At 40.3% G+C, this 21,915-nt stretch overlaps 2 protein-coding genes across 3 annotated transcripts in view; both read left to right on the plus strand.

Moving 5' to 3' along the window:
* The window catches only part of btbd11b (BTB (POZ) domain containing 11b), a 26,305-nt gene extending 12,001 nt beyond the window's left edge, over window positions 1-14,304 (plus strand). Inside the window, exons 4-18 of the mRNA XM_010775608.1 lie at window positions 689-841; window positions 1,036-1,201; window positions 2,371-2,460; window positions 4,371-4,472; window positions 5,604-5,697; window positions 5,963-6,098; window positions 7,263-7,483; window positions 7,629-7,807; window positions 10,397-10,502; window positions 10,810-10,912; window positions 11,385-11,466; window positions 11,573-11,641; window positions 11,889-12,002; window positions 12,328-12,363; window positions 12,809-14,304. Of these exons, the coding sequence (XP_010773910.1) occupies window positions 689-841; window positions 1,036-1,201; window positions 2,371-2,460; window positions 4,371-4,472; window positions 5,604-5,697; window positions 5,963-6,098; window positions 7,263-7,483; window positions 7,629-7,807; window positions 10,397-10,502; window positions 10,810-10,912; window positions 11,385-11,466; window positions 11,573-11,641; window positions 11,889-12,002; window positions 12,328-12,363; window positions 12,809-13,018 (1,861 nt within the window). The 3' untranslated portion in view covers window positions 13,019-14,304. The remainder of the gene's footprint in view (window positions 1-688; window positions 842-1,035; window positions 1,202-2,370; window positions 2,461-4,370; window positions 4,473-5,603; window positions 5,698-5,962; window positions 6,099-7,262; window positions 7,484-7,628; window positions 7,808-10,396; window positions 10,503-10,809; window positions 10,913-11,384; window positions 11,467-11,572; window positions 11,642-11,888; window positions 12,003-12,327; window positions 12,364-12,808) is intronic.
* A 1,820-nt stretch (window positions 14,305-16,124) lies between these two features.
* On the plus strand, window positions 16,125-21,755 carry mlc1 (modulator of VRAC current 1). Of its 2 annotated transcripts, none has more exons than XM_010775586.1 (12): window positions 16,125-16,370; window positions 16,541-16,865; window positions 17,373-17,462; window positions 17,986-18,039; window positions 18,154-18,255; window positions 18,391-18,492; window positions 18,617-18,685; window positions 18,765-18,881; window positions 18,984-19,040; window positions 20,108-20,230; window positions 20,463-20,624; window positions 20,930-21,755. In XM_010775586.1, the coding sequence occupies exons 2-12, from the start codon at window positions 16,605-16,607 to the stop codon at window positions 21,008-21,010; spliced, it is 1,218 nt and encodes a 405-aa protein (XP_010773888.1). In that variant the 5' UTR covers window positions 16,125-16,370; window positions 16,541-16,604; the 3' UTR covers window positions 21,011-21,755. The 2 variants fall into 2 exon arrangements, with proteins under 2 accessions (XP_010773888.1, XP_010773887.1); XM_010775585.1 differs by having other exon boundaries at window positions 16,127-16,370; window positions 18,614-18,685.
* The last annotated feature ends 160 nt before the right edge of the window (window positions 21,756-21,915 follow it).

Here is a 21,915-nt window from a genome sequence, read left to right on the forward strand (position 1 = left end):
TGCATCGCAGGGGTTTGCAAAACACACCCTTACTTCTATAAGCAGATACTGAGCTGTCATAAATTCTGTATGTTCACATGCATAACCATGCTCTGTTTACAGAGAGCAGCACGATGTTCGCCATTACAACGTCATGCCAAACAGATTAAGAGGGGAGCAATTACTCCCCCTGTAAAGTGTTCACATGACACTTGTAATTTCTTATGATTGCTACAACATCACAAGGCATTTTAAGTCATATAGAAATGCATTATACATATTCTGAAATGCATAAGTGGAGTTCTATAGCATATTTAGTTTAACACTAGCTAAGCATTTCAAACATGATCACAGTATTATATCATTGCAGTGTCAAGCTTCAGATCTCTAGAATAGAGCAGAATAGATTGTGAAGAGATATAGTTTGGACCAATCTCTGTAGTTGACACTGACTGTATAAAACAGAATTTGTATTTGAATATATGATCTTGCATCAAAGTGTTTCTGCATGACATATCAGTTTGGGGCATTTGATTTCATCTTCTAGACATCCTGTTTTCAAACATCAGCTACAGCTAGCAAGATCACTAAAATTACATATGCACATTTCTATAAACTGGATTTTCCTAGCAAGTTCCTTCCTTTCAAGTACTGGGTTTGCCTTAAGTCCAGTGTGGTCATGATCATGTGCCTCCATCCCCCCCTACAGGCCGTTCTTGGTGCTGCCGCCCCTGATGGAGTGGGTGCGCGTGGCAGCGGTTCACACGGAGCACAGACGCAGCTTCTCTGTGGACAGCGACGATGTTCGGCAGGCTGCCCGCCTCCTGCTGCCCGGAGTGGACTGTGAGCCGCGCCAACTCCGGTACGGCGCTGAAAAAACACTTTCTTCCCCCACACATAAAAAACACAAGCAAGCACATTATCTGGACTTGCAAACTCACACATCAGTCATATGCGCATCCTCCCTGTAGTGTTTAAAAATAAAGCCTTTCAGGTGGAAAATATGGTGCACTGTAAGCGAACACTGTGAATCACTTGGTGTACTTTGCCCTTCAGAACGGATGACTGCTTCTGTGCCTCGAGGAAACTGGACGCTGCCTCTACTGAAGCGAAGTTCCTGCAGGATTTGGGCTTCCGTATGCTCAGCTGTGGACGCACAGACTTGGTGAAGCAGGCTGTCAACTTGCTGGGGCCTGATGGTATCAACAGCATGAGTGAGCAGGTCAGAGACAACATATTAAATAATGCATGCTCATTTGTACTGATGCACACACACACACACACACACACACACACACACACACACACACACACACACACACACACACACACACACACACACACACACACACACACACACACACACAGCCTGTGGATCAGAGCATTTTGTTTGCATGGCTTCTTCATCTTAACATTTTCTGCACAAATGCAGTCATGAATATTAAACCTCACTCTGACAGCATTTTCCCGCAGCCTTCCTGCCAAGGAGCTCTGCATTACATCAAGACCTGCCCCACCAGAGTATAAAGTTTGGTTCGGCACCTTTCTGTGCTGTAAACCCTGGCCCAGAGGAGATATTGATACAGTATAGTGTCTTTTAAAACAATCCATAGAAAAAGATTACACTCATAAGACTCAAGGTGCCTGGAGTGGAACTGTCAAAGATACAAGTTAATAGCAAAGTTTTAGTGGTGCTTTGTACATACTTTAGGTAAAATCGCTTTAAAGGGGACTTTGCTATTCGTCAACCTGGACCATATTTTCCCTTCTTTGTGTCTGAGTGACTAATGTTGACACCATGTTCTTAATTGGTTCAGTATTGAGCGACAACGCTGCAGCTTCTTAACAGGCTGCAATGTAATACTAGCCATTCCACATCTTCAATATGAGTTCACTAAAATAGCTAGATTGTTATTATCAGTGAATGAAAACATTATTGAAAGAACCCTTTATTCTTTACCATTTGCTTGATCCAGACTGTTTTCTTGATCCGGTACTCATTTATTTTAACTTTACATTAGGTTGAAATATCTAAATCATACAAAGTCCAATGTGGGCACATGCAATTGTTTGAACAATGTCTTTATGTACTATTTATAACATCTATATCTATTACCTATTACATCTGTATTTATTTATATATATCTAAACCCTGCACTTTATATTTGTTCTGTTGTGTAAGTTGATTGAAAACGAATGCACTTTTTTCCTCTTTGTACCTTCTGGTTGGATGCAAACTGTATTTCGCTGTGCTCGGTGCAATGACAATAAAGTTGAATCTAATCTAATCTGATGCCACTACCTGGGATATGATTATGCCAATTGGTGTTTCAAAATAAAACTTTTCAAACAATGTGATTTCCCTTGCTCTCTGTACCTGTGCTTGTGTAGGGGATGACCCCGCTGATGTACGCTTGTGTCCGTGGAGACGAGGCCATGGTGCAGATGCTGCTGGATGCGGGGGCTGATATTAACAGCGAGGTCAGTGCTGATTACATTTGTAATGCTTTTCTGGTTTTCCACATAGGGTAGATCAAAGTCAAATGAAGGAATGATTATCATTAAGAGTACATATTGCCCTCTAAGTTTCTAGTTTTTGATTAACCCAGTGTTTTTGAGATGTCATTTTAGTGGGAGACATCAGCAATGCTTAAATTGAGGACGTTACAACTTTGGAAATCTTCATAATGTACCGTTATATGTTTGTGTTAGTTCTTAAGTGATTGTTTGTGAATACTGTATGTGTTGTATTGAATTGGAGAAAGCGATCATGTTGTCCTTCATCTCCCCTTGTTTGTTCTCCCTCATGTGTCATGCTGCTAAACATACAAGAGCTGTAGATCATGAGGCAATAACTGCTCTGCCACAATAGAGAATATGTTGAAAACAGATTTAATATTACTTGTGATATGAAACTCATTTGCATTTGAGTGTGTGTAGCGTTAAACATGACACAGTCACAGTCAGGGAAAAAAAGTGATAAAGATCGGCTTACTTAAAGTCAACTGAAGTCTGCGGAGAATTTCGATGACATCTTTTGAATGTGCCGACTTCAGAGAGGAGTTCAGTTCAGGCCTCATGATCCTGGTTTTCCTTAGTCACCAACAACATGTCCCATCAGGCATTGTGTCAGTTGATTTGCAGTCCACTGCATTCCTGACCTCTGGCCAAAGCACAAAGCACACGGTCTGCTGAAATAAAAAGACTCGCTTTCAAAATCTTTATAAGCATCTGGTTTTGAACCTGGTTACATTTTGAAAGTTAAAGACAGATGTTGGCTCAGATGTGTGCAAAGTGCAAACATGTTTCTTTCAACAGCTAGGCAGCCTTGAAAGGATTTATGTTCTTTAAATTATCTTAAAGTGTAACACATTGGTAACCCTACATAAAGCAACTTGCTGTTCATCGTGTCATTTTATGAATTTAGTACAAATGTTTACAGTAAGGAATCACAATGTATACAATGTCTTGTAAATACAGGGCACAGTAGTGAAAATAATATCTTAAGTTTAGGGGAAATTAAGTTAAAACACTGATATCCTGAATTTGCCTATAAAGTAATTTTGGGTTATTCAATTTCAGAATTACTAAATGCTAATATAAACAGGTGCAGTACCATCTGCCTTGTCTTCTTAAAATGAGATTCATGCTTATGAAATATCTCTCAAAACTGAAATGGAAGGGTTATTGAAAAATATATAAAATATATGCTTTAGGAATTAAGGCACCATAGTTTTGTTATATCAAAATTGAAGGAGGGTGGTACAAATGGCTTAAAGTACATTTATGAAGCACAGCAACTTAACTATAAGTAAACGTTAGCCTACTGAAAAATAATACAAGATTATGATTTTAAAACAAACAACGTAGTTTGTGGAATTTTTTATGTTGTATTGCAGATGAAAAAACTTAAATGTTTTGTCTTCATTATTGTCTCATTTCATGTCACTCCTGCAAAAATTGCATTAAGAAAAAATTCCTTTTGTGCTTCACTAATGTTTTTCATAGTTGTCATGCTTTCATTTGGCTTATAGTTACTACTTTCACACTGACCAGAGAGATGATCCTCAGAGAGGTACGGTCAGTTCCCTATCAGAAATGTGCGCTAGAAAAAGAGTGAAACTATTATTACCAGGAGTAATCAGACAGATCAATCAATCGTGTTCATTAGGAGGCGAACAAAGGAGACAAGATGTCCCCTGCAGCCCCGGGGTTTCTCATTAATTACTGTAGTTTCTCCCGTAGCGCTTCCTGCCGCCCCCCGCCCCCCTTCCCTGCTGCTTGTCTTATGCTCCGTAGGCCATGTAGAAGTTTTAATGACTTCGTATCTCTCTCCCCCACCTTTCTCACTCCTACCTTACCCAACCCACCTACCCGTGTCCCTTCCCCAGGTGCCAAACTCAGTGCACAAGCATCCCTCAGTCTTTCCCGAAACGCGGCAGGCGACGCCCCTCACTTTCGCTGTGTTACACGGACATGTGCCCGTGGTGCAGGTAGTGACGTCCTTCCTCACCTGTGATTCTCTCATCATGACCTCTCGTTGTGCTTCAGCTCATGGTTGGTCATCGTTGTCATTTTTTTCATCAAATCTTTTGGTGGTGATGATGATAATGGTTCTCCGCTACGAGTTTTCTCCTGTCTTTCTTTTGTTTCCATTTGGTTCTGTTTGTGTGATGTACAAATTGACCTTATCATCTGGAATGAGGGCATTTATCCAGTCAATGTTTGGGTCTGAACAAATGCGTCCTGTTAATTTCCCATTTTTGTGCAAATGGATTGCATTTAGCAAGTGGAAAGTGGAAACACAGCCGTCTAAATTGTTATCAACCACATTTAACTAATTCAGTTTGTCCTCTAAATGATCCATCTGGATTCTGAATCATCCAAATAGAAAAAAACGTTTAAGCTTTGTGGCACTACAATTTCATATCTGAGGACATCAGCTTAAAATAAAGAATGACATTAATAATATTAAATTCTGTGTAAACCATGTGTATTGTTATTAAATATTATATTTAGTTGTCTGTATGGTAAATATGAAGTTGTAGCTTGTTAGCATAGCGTAAATGTAGCATACAGACAGGAAACATTACATTACATTGCATTTAGCTGACGCCGGAAACAGGGGGTAATGGATAGCTTGTGCCTGTCCAAAGGTAAAGAAGTGTGCCTACCAGAACCTCTAAAGCTCAGCAATTAACATATTATATCTTGTTTGTTTAATCCCTTAAAAAGTACTTAATCTAAAAGCAACTTTTAAGGCTGGCTGCCAGCTATCTTAAAAATTAGGCTTCTGTGAAGATGTGAGAGTGATAGCAGTTGTCTGACACTCAGCAAGAAAGCAAATATTCTTCTTCATTTCAACAGAGGAAGCATGCACATTTTTAGTATTTGACAGTAACAGTTTAAATTATTTGTTAAAAATTGAAGGCTGGCTGTAAATTAAATATCAACTATTTTCTAAACACATTATTTTGCATGACACAGTCACCAGATGAGAGAAGCCTGACTTAAAATCAATCTCATTATAGCCAACTGACTTTCCCTCTGCTCCCCATCCCTCCTCTCTCCTGTACCTGTGTCTCCCCTCTGTACCCTGCCGTGCCCCCACCTGGCCTCTGCAGCTGCTGCTGGATGCCAAAGCCAGTGTGGAGGGGTCCCTGCAGGACGGCATGGAGAACTACACAGAGACCCCGCTGCAGCTGGCTGCTGCTGCAGGTACAGACACAGTGTGATTCCTGTCCCCTGCCTCCTGTCCAACTGTATTGTAGCAAGCTGACAACACCAGCTGGCCACTTATACTCAGCTGTCTGATAACAACACCTGCCTGTCAGCCTTACCACTTCAGAGGCACATGTATCCTGGGGGCTAGAGAAATAAAGACAAATACAGGCATGCGAGACATGTTTGCCTCACTTTCATTTCACTGGTTTCATTGTACTGTTTGTGTGTGAGCTCTGCCAATCTTTTTTGTCATTCTCAGGTAACTTTGAGCTTGTGAGTTTGCTGCTTGAGCGGGGGGCGGACCCCATGGTGGGAACCATGTACCGCAATGGCATCTCCACCGCGCCGCAGGGAGACTTGAACTCCTACAGTCTGGCAGCTGCCCATGGACACAGGTGGGCAACACACGCACACACAAACACACACACAAACACATTAATGTTCCATCATGAATACACACTTCCGAGTGAATAAACAGAGGATATTCAAGAACACCGAACTGTATTCGGCATATAATCTTGTTTATGCTCAAAAACACAATCTCACCAGAGCATGTTCGGGACTAACAAACAGAACAACCATCTTGAATGACTGACACTTTTGATCTGAATAACAGTATGGTCTCAATGTGCCATAATATACAGTGCTAAGACTAAACATTTACATATTTTTAAATAAAAGAACTTCCACTGCTTTGTCATATTCACATTCAACATGTTGCACAGACCTCTGCCTGTGTCAAGTCCAACATGTTAGTTTTCTACTTTATGTTAATATTTATAAGCATGTTTGCTTAACAGTATTAAGTGATGCTTTGTTGCACAGTGATTTAATTCACACAGGTTTTTAATGTGTTCTTGTTCAGCTTAACTGCAATGCACTTCTCTCTGCGTTATGCTAGCAATTAATTATTATTAATTGAAAGTGTAGCGACTAATGTTTTTTCCTAAATTACTAATGAAATATTTGTATCTATATATATTTTAACATTCTGTATTTCTTTAATGCAGCTGACCTATAAAATAGAGCCTTACCTAATTTTTCCCATGAGTTTTTTTTACAAGTTTTCATAACATCTTTTACACATTACCAGTGTATTTAACTCTATTTGGCAGCAATTCACATGCTACAAGGGTTGGGCTGCTATACTGTATATTATGAAGTGACAGTCATCAAATCAAAGAACGGGCCTTTTTAAGATGGATATGTGCCTGCTTGCATAAAATGCCTTTTGCCCCATGGATTTTGAGTCTATTAATTTGCACTAAGCATCTTTTTATCCAGCCATACATGTTAATTAAAACTGAGCTATATGAAGCAATAACAATCATAGCTGAGGCAGATAATTATAGATTGCCGTAGCAAGTCCGTAATGACCATAACTCAGTGACTGTCACATCATTTTTATTATAAGTTTGCATAATTATACAAATGCACCTTTTTGCCACTTGTGTTTGTATTGGCCTGGAGACTTGTGATATAAAAAGCAATTCAAAATAGTCCTATAATCTGTAAGGATAAATACATTAAATTCGTTTTTTGTGCTTTTGTCCTTCTAGAAATGTGTTTCGTAAGCTGCTGTCTCATACAGAGAAAGGGAAAGGGGACGTCTTATCCCTGGAAGAGATCCTGGCAGAGGGTTCGGAGCTGGAAGCTAAAAGTCCGTCTCACATTGACCTGATCCGAACTGGGAAGGCCAAACTCAAAGCCCTGAAAGAAGCCATGTACCACAGTTCAGAACATGGGCATGTAGACATCACCATAGATATACGGAGCCTCGGTTAGTGTCTGCAAACACTCTTTAAAACAAGCATTCTTTTTTACATAATCATATTCTGTATGCAACATTTATACCTTGTTTTTGCATATTTGTGTGTGAATTTGGTTTTGTTTCACATGTGTTGACCCCTTTAATTCATTCCCAGGGGTTCCATGGACTTTACACACTTGGATGGAGTCTCTGCGAACGTGTTTCCATCAGCAACGCCGACCTTTGATCCAAGGTCTCCTCAAAGAGTTCAGCTGCATCGAGGAAGAGGAGTACACTGAGGAGCTCATCACGCATGGCTTGCCACTCATGTTCCAGATCCTCAGAGCCAGCAAGGTAGATTGCAATGCTGCTAATAACTTTGGCGTCATCCACCAAGCCTTCTTTTCAGATCTTGTTTCCAGAGACGGGCCTTAAAAGGGTCTACAACAGATTAACGGCATATTAGATAAGAAGCTGTTTTCTAATAATGATGAAAATGAGTGTCCTTTGAAATTGAAAGCAGGTGCACATTGATAGTAGTAGCAGGTAAATGCCCAGCCAATACCCATTATAGTGAATAAGACTACTAAACAATGAAATAAAAGTTTAGAGGATTAAGCCAAACAAATACTACTAAATATATAGATATAAAATAAGCACCAAAGAAGATCCACGTGATACTTTTACGCATTTATTCTTGTTTATTTTCTTAAAAATACCATTGTTTTGTAAAATAATGAAATGACTTCTTCAAAAATATATAGAAATCCCAAAAAGAAAATGGTTATGTCAGAATCTTCATTAGAGAGGAGTTTCTTAGAGAGCGCCTTATTGAAGCCCATTGTTTCCTCAAAAGCTACATTTTGATCCTTTAAATGTCTTATTTTATGAATCTAACCTTTCAAACATTATCTCTCTTGCTGAGTTAATGTCTTTTTGTGTAAGACAGTCAGGTCTTCAGCTTCACAGAGAATGACAGATCTCCGGAGGCTTCCTCAATATCAATAACCCAGAATGATAATGATTTATGACATGCCTCCTCGCTCCTCTCCGTTCCTTCTCATTAGATCAGGGCCCTGTCTCATTACCTAAGCTCATGATCCCCTTAGTGGGCCGTATTAGATTTAAAACAGCACATCATCCGGGCTGTCACCTCTGTTTGTCTTGCTTCCTTTGCCTTGTCGTAGTTCTGCCCAACTGACGTCATTGCTGATATAATAAAAAAAGACTGCAATACACACACACACACACACACACACACACACACACACACACACACACACACACACACACACACACACACACACACAAGCACTTATATAAATAAAATACACAAGCAAACCTGCAGAGACTTGCGACGTGTGCAACCCATGCCCGCAGTATTTCAAACACACACACACACACACACACACACACACACACACACACACACACACACACTCATACACTCATCCTAGCCTTCAGTGGATTGTTGCAGCGTCAGTCCTTGTCTCTGTCTTGGTTGATGAATGGGGGGACCAGTGACCCTGATCTCTATGAGGGGCCTCAGGGAACCCCGTCACTGTTTGCTCCACCATGAGGGCCTGAGACACGTAGGGTCTGTTCATATTTCATTGTCTGTTGGTTTTAGCTCAATGAAACCTCCATTCAACAATTTAGTTAAATATAGCAGGTTATATGATATATATATATATATATATATCAAATATTATGCAATTTGCTTTTGAAACTGCTGTCATAAAGGTGGACAATAAAGGTTCACGTGATTTGTTTCTGAATAGATTCGTCATTTATTATAAGATTAGGTAGTCAACACCTTTGCTAATACGACAAACATCAAGAAAGTGCCACACAGGACATAGTAAGCACATTTTCTTTACAATTTCTACAGCAAGGAGGTCCAGTATGTCATCTGTCTTTCAGCCTTTTATCTCCCAAAGCTTTCGCCAACAAGCTTACATTGTAAACAATCAGACTCCCCCGGTGCCCCGAGCTCCGAGTCCTGGCAGCCAGCTAACTTAGCTAACAGCTAACTTAGCTGACGGCAGCAGTTAGAGCTTAGCGTGACATAAACAACAAGTAATTGCTTTCTGTCAATCAGGACACCAAAGATAATCAAGACAGAGCAGCTCGACATCAGAAGAAAATATGTTTTCCTTAAAATATGATTCAGTTTCAATACACATATTGATTTAGTTGTTTTTGTTTGAGTAATAGTGCCTTAAAGCCTTATGCATTTACAGGAGATCAAACCCCTCACCAAAGTTACACATCTATTCTAATAATAGATGTGGATCTATACATTTTGTGCATTGCGAGTAAATGTTTGAAAAAATTCAGTGCATTTTTGTCCCTGGTGGAACGGTTGGTTGTTAATAGCTGTTTGTTGGCGTCATGCTTCAGTGAGAGCAAGCAGCCTGACTGCACAGTGTGCACACGTGGGGCTTGTAGTGTCGCGCACCGCTGATGCAGCTGAATGGCACTGCCCCCCCTTCTCCTTTAGTTTGAGCTCCCCACATACAAGAGGAAAGTTAGCTGTAAGTGGAAGAAGATCTCACTCCCCTGTCTTTCTCTTTCTCACACTCCTACAGTAGCTCTGCCTCTGATGGTGTTCCCCCTTACAGTAATCTCTCAGGAATTGTGGGTGTGAAATATTCATCTGATCCCCTTTCAAAGGTGTGAGGTAGCCCCGAGTATTTGGCCCATTGGGACCATTGCTTGAATAAGGTGAATGCTGAGCGTGATACAAGGCTACAGAAGTTATTCCTCCCTCCCTGTGCTGATAATTGTGTTGAGGATGTTTGTGTAGGAGAGGAGCACTAAAGTTAGTACTTGTGTGTTGTTATATAACATGAACTCCTGGATATTGGCTGAGCAACGCCCACTCAAGCAGCTCTCCTCCTCACCTGCTGATGTTTTGTTTCTCTGTCTGTGTGTTGTCAGAATGAGGTGATCAGCCAGCAGCTGTCTGCAATCTTCACCCAGTGTTACGGCCCTTACCCCATCCCCAAACTAGCAGAGATCAAGAGGAAGCAGACGTCACGCCTGGGTGAGGGCCAGCCTTTTCCATTCCACTTCTGTCATTGTGAAATCTATACTGTTTAACAATGCAAAGAATACAGCATTCAAACAGCACATGAGCACTTCTTTGATGTATTTGTGTTGAATTGCCTGTTGGAGTTAATGCAGGAAAATGGGAAGAGCACGTAATGCCATCTAGTGTTCAGGAACTAGAATAAAAAAGTGGCTAAAATGTGTCTAGAACTGCCAAGAAGGCTTAGTTGTACACCCCATTTCTTTCTTTTTTTTTTAATAATCAGAAAAGCATTCTGTTTTTCTGGCCACTTGGGTTTCAGATCCTCAATTCCTGAACAATAAAGAGATGTCAGATGTGACCTTTTTGGTGGAGGGGAAGCCTTTCTACGCCCACAAAGTCCTGCTCTTCACAGCTTCCGGCAGGTACAGTCACTTTGGATTCAGCTTTCAAATGCCCAAGTAGTCTTCCATTTCTATAAAAGCTCTGAATATGTAACTGTAAGTTCTGATATGAAAAGATAAATGTATTCATACAGCAATGACCTAACACATGCTGTGTTGATTTGTGGTTGTCAGTACTGTGCATTTCTTCCTGCTGGTCCATAAACTCATTTGTCTTCCTGCCCTGGGGATCCTGACAGGACTTCCATTTCACACTCATGTCATGTTATTTTGATGACAGTCAGTCCTGTCATCAATGGACTGTAGATCTGTCACTCATGTTGACTAAATGTCCCCAGAGAAAAAAATAACTAATTGAAACCAACCCATTACTGAACAGTAGTTCAAGGTTTATTTTTGCTCACCTTATGCTACAAGCTACTATTAAGATGTATAAACATTTACCAAGTGTGAATAAAACACCAAATACTTGACTGTCTTTTTTTCTCTCAAGGTTTAAAACTCTTCTTGCAAACAGACCTTGCGGTGAAAACACATGCATAGAAATCAGCAATGTGAAATATCACATTTTTATGGTAAACTTTTAAATCACCCTTGCACTTCACATTCACACTGCTTCCTTCATAAATTCCTACTCTATTCATCCTTGTATGAAAGCTTCAATATGTTTCCTTCTTTCAGCTGGTGATGCAGTATCTCTACTGCGGGGGGGCCGACGCTCTGCACATCAGGAACACTGACATCATGGAGGTTAGGCTTGTTAGCACAGCGTTCACTGCAAAACTGTAGAATGTACTTTAATGTTACACTAAAAACCTTTGTACTGTGAATTTAGATTAATAATAATAATAATAATAATAATAATAATGAATAAGATGTAGGTCTCAGGTACCTATTACCTTACCTATTGATGTTGCACTGTTCAAAAAGCACAGTAGTATCCATGATCAAATTGGACGCTAAACTTGATGAGTTGATTGTGCTTTTTATTTTTCAGCTTCTGTCTGCAGCCAAGTTCTTCCAGCTTGAGGCTCTGCAGCGGCACTGTGAGATCATCTGCACCAAGAACATCAACACTGAAACCTGTGTGGAGATCTACAACCACACCAAGGTGCAAAAACTGAATAGGATGAAAACACAAGCTGTGTTGTAAAACACGTTTGAGAGATGGTTGTTCCCTGTTGGGTTGTATGAGGTACTTACTGTGTCTATAGTGTGTGTATTACAGCGGATGAACTGCTCCTGAAGAGGCAGCGGCAATATATTTTTTAGCTAAAAGAAAACAATATCAGTTTAAGTACGCTATATTTAGAATATTTTCCCCGCTGTGAGACAGCTCGTTCCAACAGGGAAGTGAAGCCTTTATATCTTTATAGTATGCTCTCTTCAAAGCCGTCAAACTCAATTGACAAAAAAACAATAACTTTACTTTGCAGAATCGCGGGGTTGCTGGTCTGCCGCTGCCATCATTGGTAAGTTTGTGTTATAAGTTTGTGTTATTCTGTAACTTTGTTGAGTCTGGACTAACCACAATAACACAAACTAACTAACAGCAGTAGACCAGCAACCCCGCGTTTCGACAAGGTGAAGTGATTGTATTTGTCAATGGAGTTTGGTCGCCCTGAGGAGAGCATGGATAACAGCTTCGGAAAGAACTGTGAGGAAAAGCAATCTACATCTTCCAAATGCATTGTAAACTTAAATTGCTATAGATTTTTGAAGATAAAAAAAACATTATTTGCTGCTGCCCCCATCCATCGCTGTAAATGTTTTGTGCTGTGACTACTGTCTGCTGCTTCAAGCTAGGGGAGTGCTGGTAATACGCTGATTTAAATATCTCATACAACCCCACTTCTGTTTATCTCTCTAAGGTGTTATAGATGTCCACTAATGGAACTATTGTTACTTTGTTCACAGTTTCTTGGTGCTCCAGACTTGGCGTCCTATATAGAGGGCTACTTCCTAAAGAACATGTTAATCCTGATCGAGTTGGAGCCATTCAAACAGCTGCTGTACGACACGCCTCCAGATAGCCCCGGCTCTGACATCCTGCAGGATCTGGAGAAAACCCTGGCCATCCGCATCCAGTCCATCCACCTGTCCTCCTCCAAGGGATCCATCGTCTGATCTCCTTCTGAACACAGGACCAGAGAATATTTAGCAGAGACATGACACTGTATTGACATGATAGAAAAAGATAAGACATTTATCTCTGTGAAGCTCATCAGTTGCTAATAAGCTTTTGTTATCATTACACAGATAGTCTGTCTGTCTGCCTTGTTGATATCTATCAGCTAGTATTGAAGTAACATACAATGACTGTCATAAGATAGCTGCCACAGTTTGCCAATAACATCACATCACTGTAACAATGTCCCTCATACAGCTAAGTAGAACAGTCTGTGTGTTACATGTTTAACTAAATGGATCAGGTGGTACTACGGGAACACAGAGGGAGAGCAACAATCAGCATCAAAATACAATGTTGAGATGATGAACAACCTCAGCGTAATGTGATAAGCCATCAGTGTATACCTTCCTGGCTCTGTGAGGAAGAACTGCTGTGAATACTTGCTTAAACTTCTGGACTTGTACAGAGTAATTATTTGTATATTTGTCAGTCACTTTGCATTATCTGTGCTGATTAGTCCTTAAAGACAAACAACTGACAAGAACCTGTAATGTGACAGATACAAAGAGGGACTTTCACCACGTGACTTTGGACAACATGAGTGGGAAAGAGGACTTCCCCTGTGTAAATATTGTTCATAAGAAACAGAGCTATTGATAATGTAACTTAATGTATATATATATGTCCACGGATGTTTTCTCATGTGTCTTACTGTTGGATATCGCTGTAAAAACAAGAAGCTCATCTTTTAAATATCTATGTTTAAATGTTGCATGTCAGAGGGATGACTGTGTTTCGTTCTTTTCTGTTTTGAGTATGACTTTGAAGAGCTGTTCCACGCCTAAACGACTGAAAGTAGAGTGAGGATATTTTTGTCATCAGCATGGGTCACTAAATGTTATGGTCACATGGTGTCGTCATTTCTTTGTGTGAGAGGCTCCAGGCCTGTCTAGTCCTGAACTGGGAACATTGTTTTTCAGGGATTGTGAAATCACATGGCTTGTATACTGTGTGTGTGACTTGATATATCTTTCCTCTATAAAGATTAATATAAAGGATACTATGAATCTGCTCATGGATTCTCCTGGTGCAGTCTCTGGCTCAAAACAGCAAGGGGACATCTCTTATTCCGTTTCATGTCAAATTTGAATTTATTTTTCTCTCCATCACTATAAGGTCATGGTTTAGCTTTTTTTGTTGTTGCACCAAACTGGAAACAATCCAACACTGTCTTAGATAGATATGATGAAAATAAATTCTTATTCCCAGTTCACTTATTTATAGAGCCTGAAACATATTAACATAATAAAATGACATAAACTTTATAAACTCTTCACATAATGTCTAAACATAAGGTAAATAATTTAATTGACAAGTTAAAACCAACAAAGTTAGCTTGCTTATGCTACAAAGACACCACGCTTCTATCGTGCAGGAATAATTATCTTTTTTTACAGGTATATGCCTTTTATATTCATCAAGGACCGTGGTAAAAGTATTGGACTTCCCGAAGACAATTATTAAATCGGAGGAACTTACAAATGTAATTTTTGTAAATGGGTAAATATATAAGTCATAAACACAGGAGAGAAAAAAATTCAGTCAATATTCTTTACTCATAATATTGAATTGCCTGTTATTTTGTGCCAGTACACTAAAGAAACAGAAACTTTGACTTTATTTAAATGTATAAGTTTAAAAATATATATTAGGTTGAACTTAATATTATTGCTAAACTAATACAGTTGTGTGAAATGTGTTGACATAATACATTTAATTAAGGTAAAGGTTTCAGTTTTTTCAGTGTAGCCTACGCTGTATGTTTCCAAAGTTTAAAGAAATTTCAGATGAGAGGTTGACAGAAGTTGAGGGGGGGGGGTGTCAGGGTCAGACAGAGAGAGACAGACTGACAGGTAGAAAGCAATTCAAAGCCGTAAAGAACAGACGCGGCCTTGTCCTCGAGCGGCCCACTCTCCTGCAGAAAATAGTCAAAGCAGAGCAGTGAAACTCTACTGCTGGTTTTGATGAAATGCTGCACTCATTCCTACATTATACAGTTAATCTGTTTAAAATAGACTCATATTAATAAGTGTTGCCCTTGGCTTTGTTTCACACTGCTTGAAAAAACCCAAGTGCCAAACATGATATTAAAATTCATTTTTCTGCATGTGACTTAAATGTCAGATGCAAAAGGACACTCAAGGTTTGTTTGACTGTAATATTTTCTAGTTGTTTATGAAATGCTAAACTCTTATAATCAAATTACTGGGAGAGAACAATCCGGTCCAGACAGGCTCTGTCATTTATTTATTTTTATTCATCTAATCAGTGTTCATCCTCCGATCCTCCAGAAAACTGTTGTGTGTGCGTCGGCCAAAGAATTTGAATGGCTGAGGATAGGGTGACAGCAGTTGTTAAGGAGTCACCATGGTTACCGCTGCTCAGGAACAATGCTGAGCAGAGAATGCTGCGCTGTGAAAGACTGTTAGAAATCCTGAGGTGCACACATGCACATGCTTATACACTGAAACAATAAACACAATATGTTTTCATCCAGTAGAATTTACTCCTAAATAAGTAGTTAGGAGAAGCTTGTTTTAGCAGAAATGTTCCATTATCAGATTAGCTGTGTCAGACAGGACAGCATGCCATTAAGCTGTGGAAATGTCTCTGTTGCCTCTTTTCTTAAGCGCTGCTGGGCATCTTAATTTACTGGTTTGTGCAGTGCAAGCAGAGTGCTAAGCAACAACAAGGGAAGTGGTGAGGGGAACTCCACAGGGGGACACTCTGAATGCAACTGTTTGACACTGCTCACGGTTTATGTGATTTTTCCCTGTGCCTGCTTCATTTCTCTTGCCATGAGCTGGAATTTGTATGTCTTTGTGTTGTTGCCATGCACTCATTTCTGAGTGTCTATTGTTCCTTTTTGTGAGTGGGTTGATGTGCATGTGCATGTGCAAGTGGGAGTTTAAAAGGGGTGTTTGCCCTGCTAACTCTCCCCCCTGAGCGAGCCCCTTTCGTCCTCCCCTTGTTGTCATGCACAGGCGCTCTCCCTTTGGCACCAAGCGGGCTGGCAGCACAAGAGCCATGTGTTCAGACTCCACGCTTTGAAGGGCTCAAACAAACTTTTTCAGTACTGTTTCTGTGAAACGTCGTGTAAAGGGAGAGAGAGAGAGGGAGGGAGAAAAGAGGAGGAGAGTTGGGGTTGAAAGAGAGTTTGAGGGAGAGAGATGGGGAGAGTAAGGAGTTGCAGACAAAAACAAGCTGTCTACCATGAGGAGGTTTTGAGCTCAGTTGTTGAAGGATACTTTGTTTTGGATAACTTTTCTGCAGGAGACTCAACAACAGGTGAATATGGAGGAAGCAATATGTGAAAACAATGTTTGAAAAAGATGAGAATCAAATAAATGGTTTCTTCTTTGCTCAGGCAGGCCAAAAAGAGAGAGGGTGGTTGTGGAGACACTTTTAACAAGGCCCTAAACTCACACAGCTCTCACCATTTCTTTCCCTTTTCTCAGAGGCTGTTATCCTCGTGTGTGTTTCCCATCCCATAATTGAAGTCAGCCACCAGCTGTTTCAGTGATGCAGTCCGACGAGCTCTCAGCCAGAGAGGAGTTCACCTACAGCCACATGCCCACTCTGGAGAGGGGCGGTGGGGGGTCTCTGGGACGACGGAGCGACAGGGGAACGGATAGAAGGCCGGACAGGGGGGAGCGGTATAGGCCCGAGCGGGACAGCTACACGGTGGACGTGAGGGCCAGTGACCTGCAGCTGGCCCAGCCGGAGCCTCTAAAGCACCCCTGCTTCAGCTACAGGGCCTGGCTCTACAGTGTCCTCTTAGGGGTGAGAGGGGGAGGGTCAGGGAGAGGTACACAGGAGGCACATCACAGGGTGCATTTATTCAGTCCATCACACACAAATGTTAAAGGTTGGGATGATCTTTCATTCTGATGCATCCCAGTCTAGAAATTTTGAGTGGGATGGCGACAAGAAGTCTTGTGTTGTGCTTCCAAATTTAGGTGAGAACAATATGTCTCCAGTATGCAACTTCTAACCACTTACTTTAGCAAGTTTGTGAGCGGTGATTCTGAGGTAACAGAGAAGTAAACACAAACTGTTTACAAATGGTTATGTATGGGGCTGCTGGATGTTAATAATTAACATGTCAGCATTATGTCTGTGTGCTTTGTGTTTGATCTGGTAAACAGTTCAGATTTATGAATGGCTAAATATGTGTGCCATGTTGTTTGTGTGAGAGAATGTCAGTATTATGGTAGAGTTTTACCTTTTGAACGTATTTATGAGTGATCATATGTGTATTTGCATGCATGCCCACGTATGTTTCCTCAGGGCAGTCTCCTCATCACATCTGGTTTCTCTCTGTACATGGGAAATGTGTTTCCTGTTGCCATGGACTACCTGCGCTGTGCTGCCGGCTCTGTGAGTGACCGTAGCTCAATCACAGACACATTCATATCTGCTCTTACCTAATACATTCATGCTTATTGGTATGTATAAATGTAGGCAATATCATCCAATGGTTTTTATAAAATTGGTATCACTGGACCAATATAATATCTCACGCCTATCCATTTAATAATCCAACCATTATGAATATTCGATGTACTTATGTGACATTTTAATTCAAACTTTGGTATTGGACCAACAATTGTTGGACTTTGAAGACAAATGTTTTGGTCTTATATTGGTAAGATAGCTCTCAACCACTGGTAACATGTTCTATTACCTAAGAGAAGAGCAAAAAAATTACTTTTATAAATCCCAGAAATCTTCGGGTACTGACAAAATATCAGGACAAATTGAGGATTTGAAGAAAAATAATAGGTTATAATGCTTCCTGGGTGATGCCCATTGTTTAGATTATTGTCATGTCAAAATGCCAGTGACACTTTAGTTAAATACATTAATTCAACAATTCATTTTTGTTGCTGTTCTCCAACAGGGCATCCCTGCAGCGATCGCCAGTTTTGCCATTGCCAAGAACAGACATGTTGCAGTGAGTAAACAAACCTTGGGCAAAGTACATAATTATGTTGTAATGGATTTTTTATGAAAATTCCTTGAAACAATTGGCGCTTGATACTAATGAAGGTCTCATGTTTTTTTCAAGGTGTCAGATTTCCAGGTGGTCTACGTGTCAACATTTGCTGTAACGACCACCTGTCTGGTTTGGTTTGGATGTAAACTGGTCCTAAACCCTTCTGCTGTCAATGTAAATGCAACATAGTAATTTATTGGGAACTAGACATCCAAGCATACTAAGTTATCTTTATAATTAAAGCTTCTTTCTGTATTTCCTTTTTCAATCTTCCTATTGTGCTCTCCCTCCTGCCATGTTTATTCTCAGATCAACTTCAACCTCATCCTGATGATATTGCTGGAGGTGTTGATGGCCAGTACTGTCATCCTGTCAGCCCGCTCTGCAGAAGACTGCTGCTGCCACGGGAAGGTGTGTGTTTATGTGTGATAGTTTCTTTTATTTCCCCAGATGACGTGTCTCTCCTTCTACTCTCCGTCTGGCTTTGACTCATCCATCCTAACTCCACTCATCCCTACGTCCAACTTTTTAGCAGGTGACATATGACAGATCTGTGGTTCAGCCACCTGCAGTGTTCCCTACTCGAATCCTGAAAGCATATTCTGTAAGTACATTTCAGTTGTGTTGCATAAAGCTCTGTCTGGTTTCAATGCATATCAATCCCTGAAGAATTTCTCTGGCAGGTGATCGAAGTAATTGTGGGAATTTCTGCTGTATTCGGAGGGATTATTGCACTCAACATGGACGCTTTGCTACCTGGACCCTACTTGTCGGTCACATTTTTCTGGATTCTTGTTGCTGTAAGTTTTTCCTACTAAAACATACACTTAATCATAACCTTTTCAATGCCGTCGATATCAACCTATCACATAACTTTGTCTTTTGTTTTTAATCCTTTGCAGTGTTTTCCAAGTGCTATTGCCAGTCATGTCGTGTCAGAATACCCCAACAAATGTCTGGTGAGTACAAAAGAATACGCTAGTTGTTTGAGTCCCAGTCTTGAGACTGTTTACTACATTTAAATAAGGGTTCATATATTTGAACGGGTAGATGAGATCTGCATAATATACTTTGAGCTGTTAGTCTTTGTTAGAATACAAACACTGATCTATTTAATGACTCTGACCTCAGAGGGAGGTATGGCCTCTTGATATTTGGATGCATGGTGATGCAGGAGAGTTCTCTGTTTTGGTACTGACGAATCCCAGTTTAGAGTTTGTCACATTAGACAACACAGTATCCTTATTGACATATTTGGGCAACCGGGAGTGTAACTCTTGGTCAGCCTTGAAATGGTTCTCGTCATACCCCTCTGATAGGTGTGTATCAGTTGCAGTTAGTTAAGTCAGTGTCTTTATCTGAAACTGTATTATGGTGTGCCCCAGGGTTCTGTTCTTGCCCCTCTCCTGCTTCCCCTTCACTTCTAACGTATCTCCTATTACAACTTCAATGATATTCAATTCTAATTCTTATTTTAGCCTCCAAATGTAAAAAATTAGCTGTATAAAATGTCTAAACTTTGGATGGCACATCATGTCCTATAGCTAAAACAAAAGCTCTAGATTTTGCTACGGTTTCTTTCAGGCAATTATGGGTTCTCTTTCCTCTTCTGTTACATCAACCCAAGACATTGAGGTGTCACTTGACCAGGCACAGTCACTTATGTTTGATTCATTTCCTGTTTTTCCAGCTGAGAAACATAGGAAAACTCAGACAGATTGTGTCTCAAGCTGAGATGAGGCTGTATCAATGACTGAAACTTTGTCCTTACCTGCCACAGCAAAACATCCTTAAATCCCTTACAAGTGCCCAAAGATGTTGCTGCTAAAATCTGATCAGGTCCTCAAAAATGTCTCATGTGACACCAATCTTGGTGTCTCTAACTGACCTTGGACACTTCTATAAAATAGATCAGTGAATGTAACACCTGTATAGCCTTGCCTTTCTATATTTCTATTTGATGGTGTTTTCTTTTCTTGACAAAGTTTTCTGAGTTCCTGTTTTCCCTCCTCTGGGTGTCTCTCAGGTGGAGGTGCTGATTGCCATCAGCAGCGTGACGTCTCCACTGCTCTTTTCAGCCTCCGGCTTCCTTTCTTGCAGTGTGATCAGCTTTATTGACATTTTCCTGAATGATGTGCCTACAGCCAAGGTGAGTTTAATGAGGTGGAAATTCAACAGTGGTGTGCAATATGCCGGCTTTCAGGGAACTATTTCCAGACTCAAGCTAATTATGCACAAGAAGTACAGGAACACAATTAAGAGAAACGTTGAAAATGACGTGTGTGTGTGTGTGTGTGTGTGTGTGTGTGTGTGTGTGTGTGTGTGTGTGTGTGTGTGTGTGTGTGTGTGTGTGTGTGTGTGTGTGTGTGTGTGTGGTCCAGCAATCCTACGACATCCTGCTGCTGATTCTGATGGTGCTGCTGCTGGTGCAGGCAATTCTTACTTCAGCCACTGTGGTGCACTGTGCCTCCTACAAGAGTAAGCTCCGCATGGGGGCTCCAGAGTGCAACGACAGCATGCACACCACAACCCGTTACTATGAGGTAAGACTGGGAAAAGCAATGATTGTGTAGAGATGGACACATATGTTCCTCTCCTTTTTATGATTCTCCACTTCCACCAAGAGACATTAGTGAATTTGGAAAATGATCCATTTAATTATCTTAGTTGTCATCATAGCTCATGTAAACATTATGATGTAAAATGATATTCTTTAGAACACATATAAATACACATTGTGTTTTTCTATGTGTTCTCATCCTTCACACATAATGTATCTAAATGTTTTTGTCCCCTTGCACATTGACATCTCTCTCCCCTTCTCCCTCTTCCTGTGTTGCTCCCTCAGCAGCATGCAGCCAATGGAACGCTGCAGGATTTTGATAAAGACAGAGCCTGGAAGGCAGTGGTGGTCCAAATGGCTACATAGACGTTTGATGAGAAGTGTGAGAAGGGGGGGATAGAACCAACTCAGCACAAGAGTTAGTACAAGAGTACAACAAGGACGAAAGAAAAAGCAATGAAGATTTGTTCAGTTATGAAGATGTAAAGAAGATTAGGAGGCAGTAAATCAATAACGGAAGTTGGCGAAATAAATCAGAAGGACAGAAAAGTTTAAAATAATGCAAAGCTGAGAATAATGCTTGCCTGCTTACTGTAGGGCATTATTTGACCTGTGTATAGTTAAAGTATTTCTACATTGTGACCTCGTGGATACGATGAACAAGCATGTGAGTCAATGTTTATAAGAAATGATTTGAGCATTTGTGGATATGAAAGGATTTCAGTTTGTATGTCACCACTACAAAGAGAGATCTATGCATCTTTGCTACTTTTTTAAGCTGGTCGCAGCTGACTCAATTTATTCCAAACCTGTTGCGACCTAGTGATGTTTTAAAACAGCATGTATAGAAGTGTTGTGCATAGATGAAATTGATCCTAACTTTGTCCGTTGTACATTATTTTTCCAAAAAGTAAACACTGAATTATCTCCACACTTACATGACTGTTAGTAATACATGTTTTAAGGAGTAGGCCGCTTTGTGTACAGTGATGTGTTAGTGGTAGCAACATCTTATTACAAGATAATTTATCTACCTGGATTTTGCAGAATAACTTGTACATTTCAACTGAAAATGTGTTTTACTATAGGAAAATAAAACGTTTGTCCTCAACTGCAAGCAAATGGGTGAATATTGTTTCATGATTGCTCTCGTTGTTGTTTAATGTTGCCCTCTTGATAAATGTGCAGATATATAAATAAGTAAGATGGGTAAGATGAGACTAAGTGACTGAATCCTGAAATAACCTTCCAGGAAATATCATATTTTTAGA

Source organism: Notothenia coriiceps, unplaced genomic scaffold (genome assembly GCF_000735185.1).
Source record: "Notothenia coriiceps isolate Sejong01 unplaced genomic scaffold, NC01 NC01_scaffold00015822, whole genome shotgun sequence".
Classification (NCBI taxonomy): Eukaryota; Metazoa; Chordata; class Actinopteri; order Perciformes; family Nototheniidae; genus Notothenia; species Notothenia coriiceps.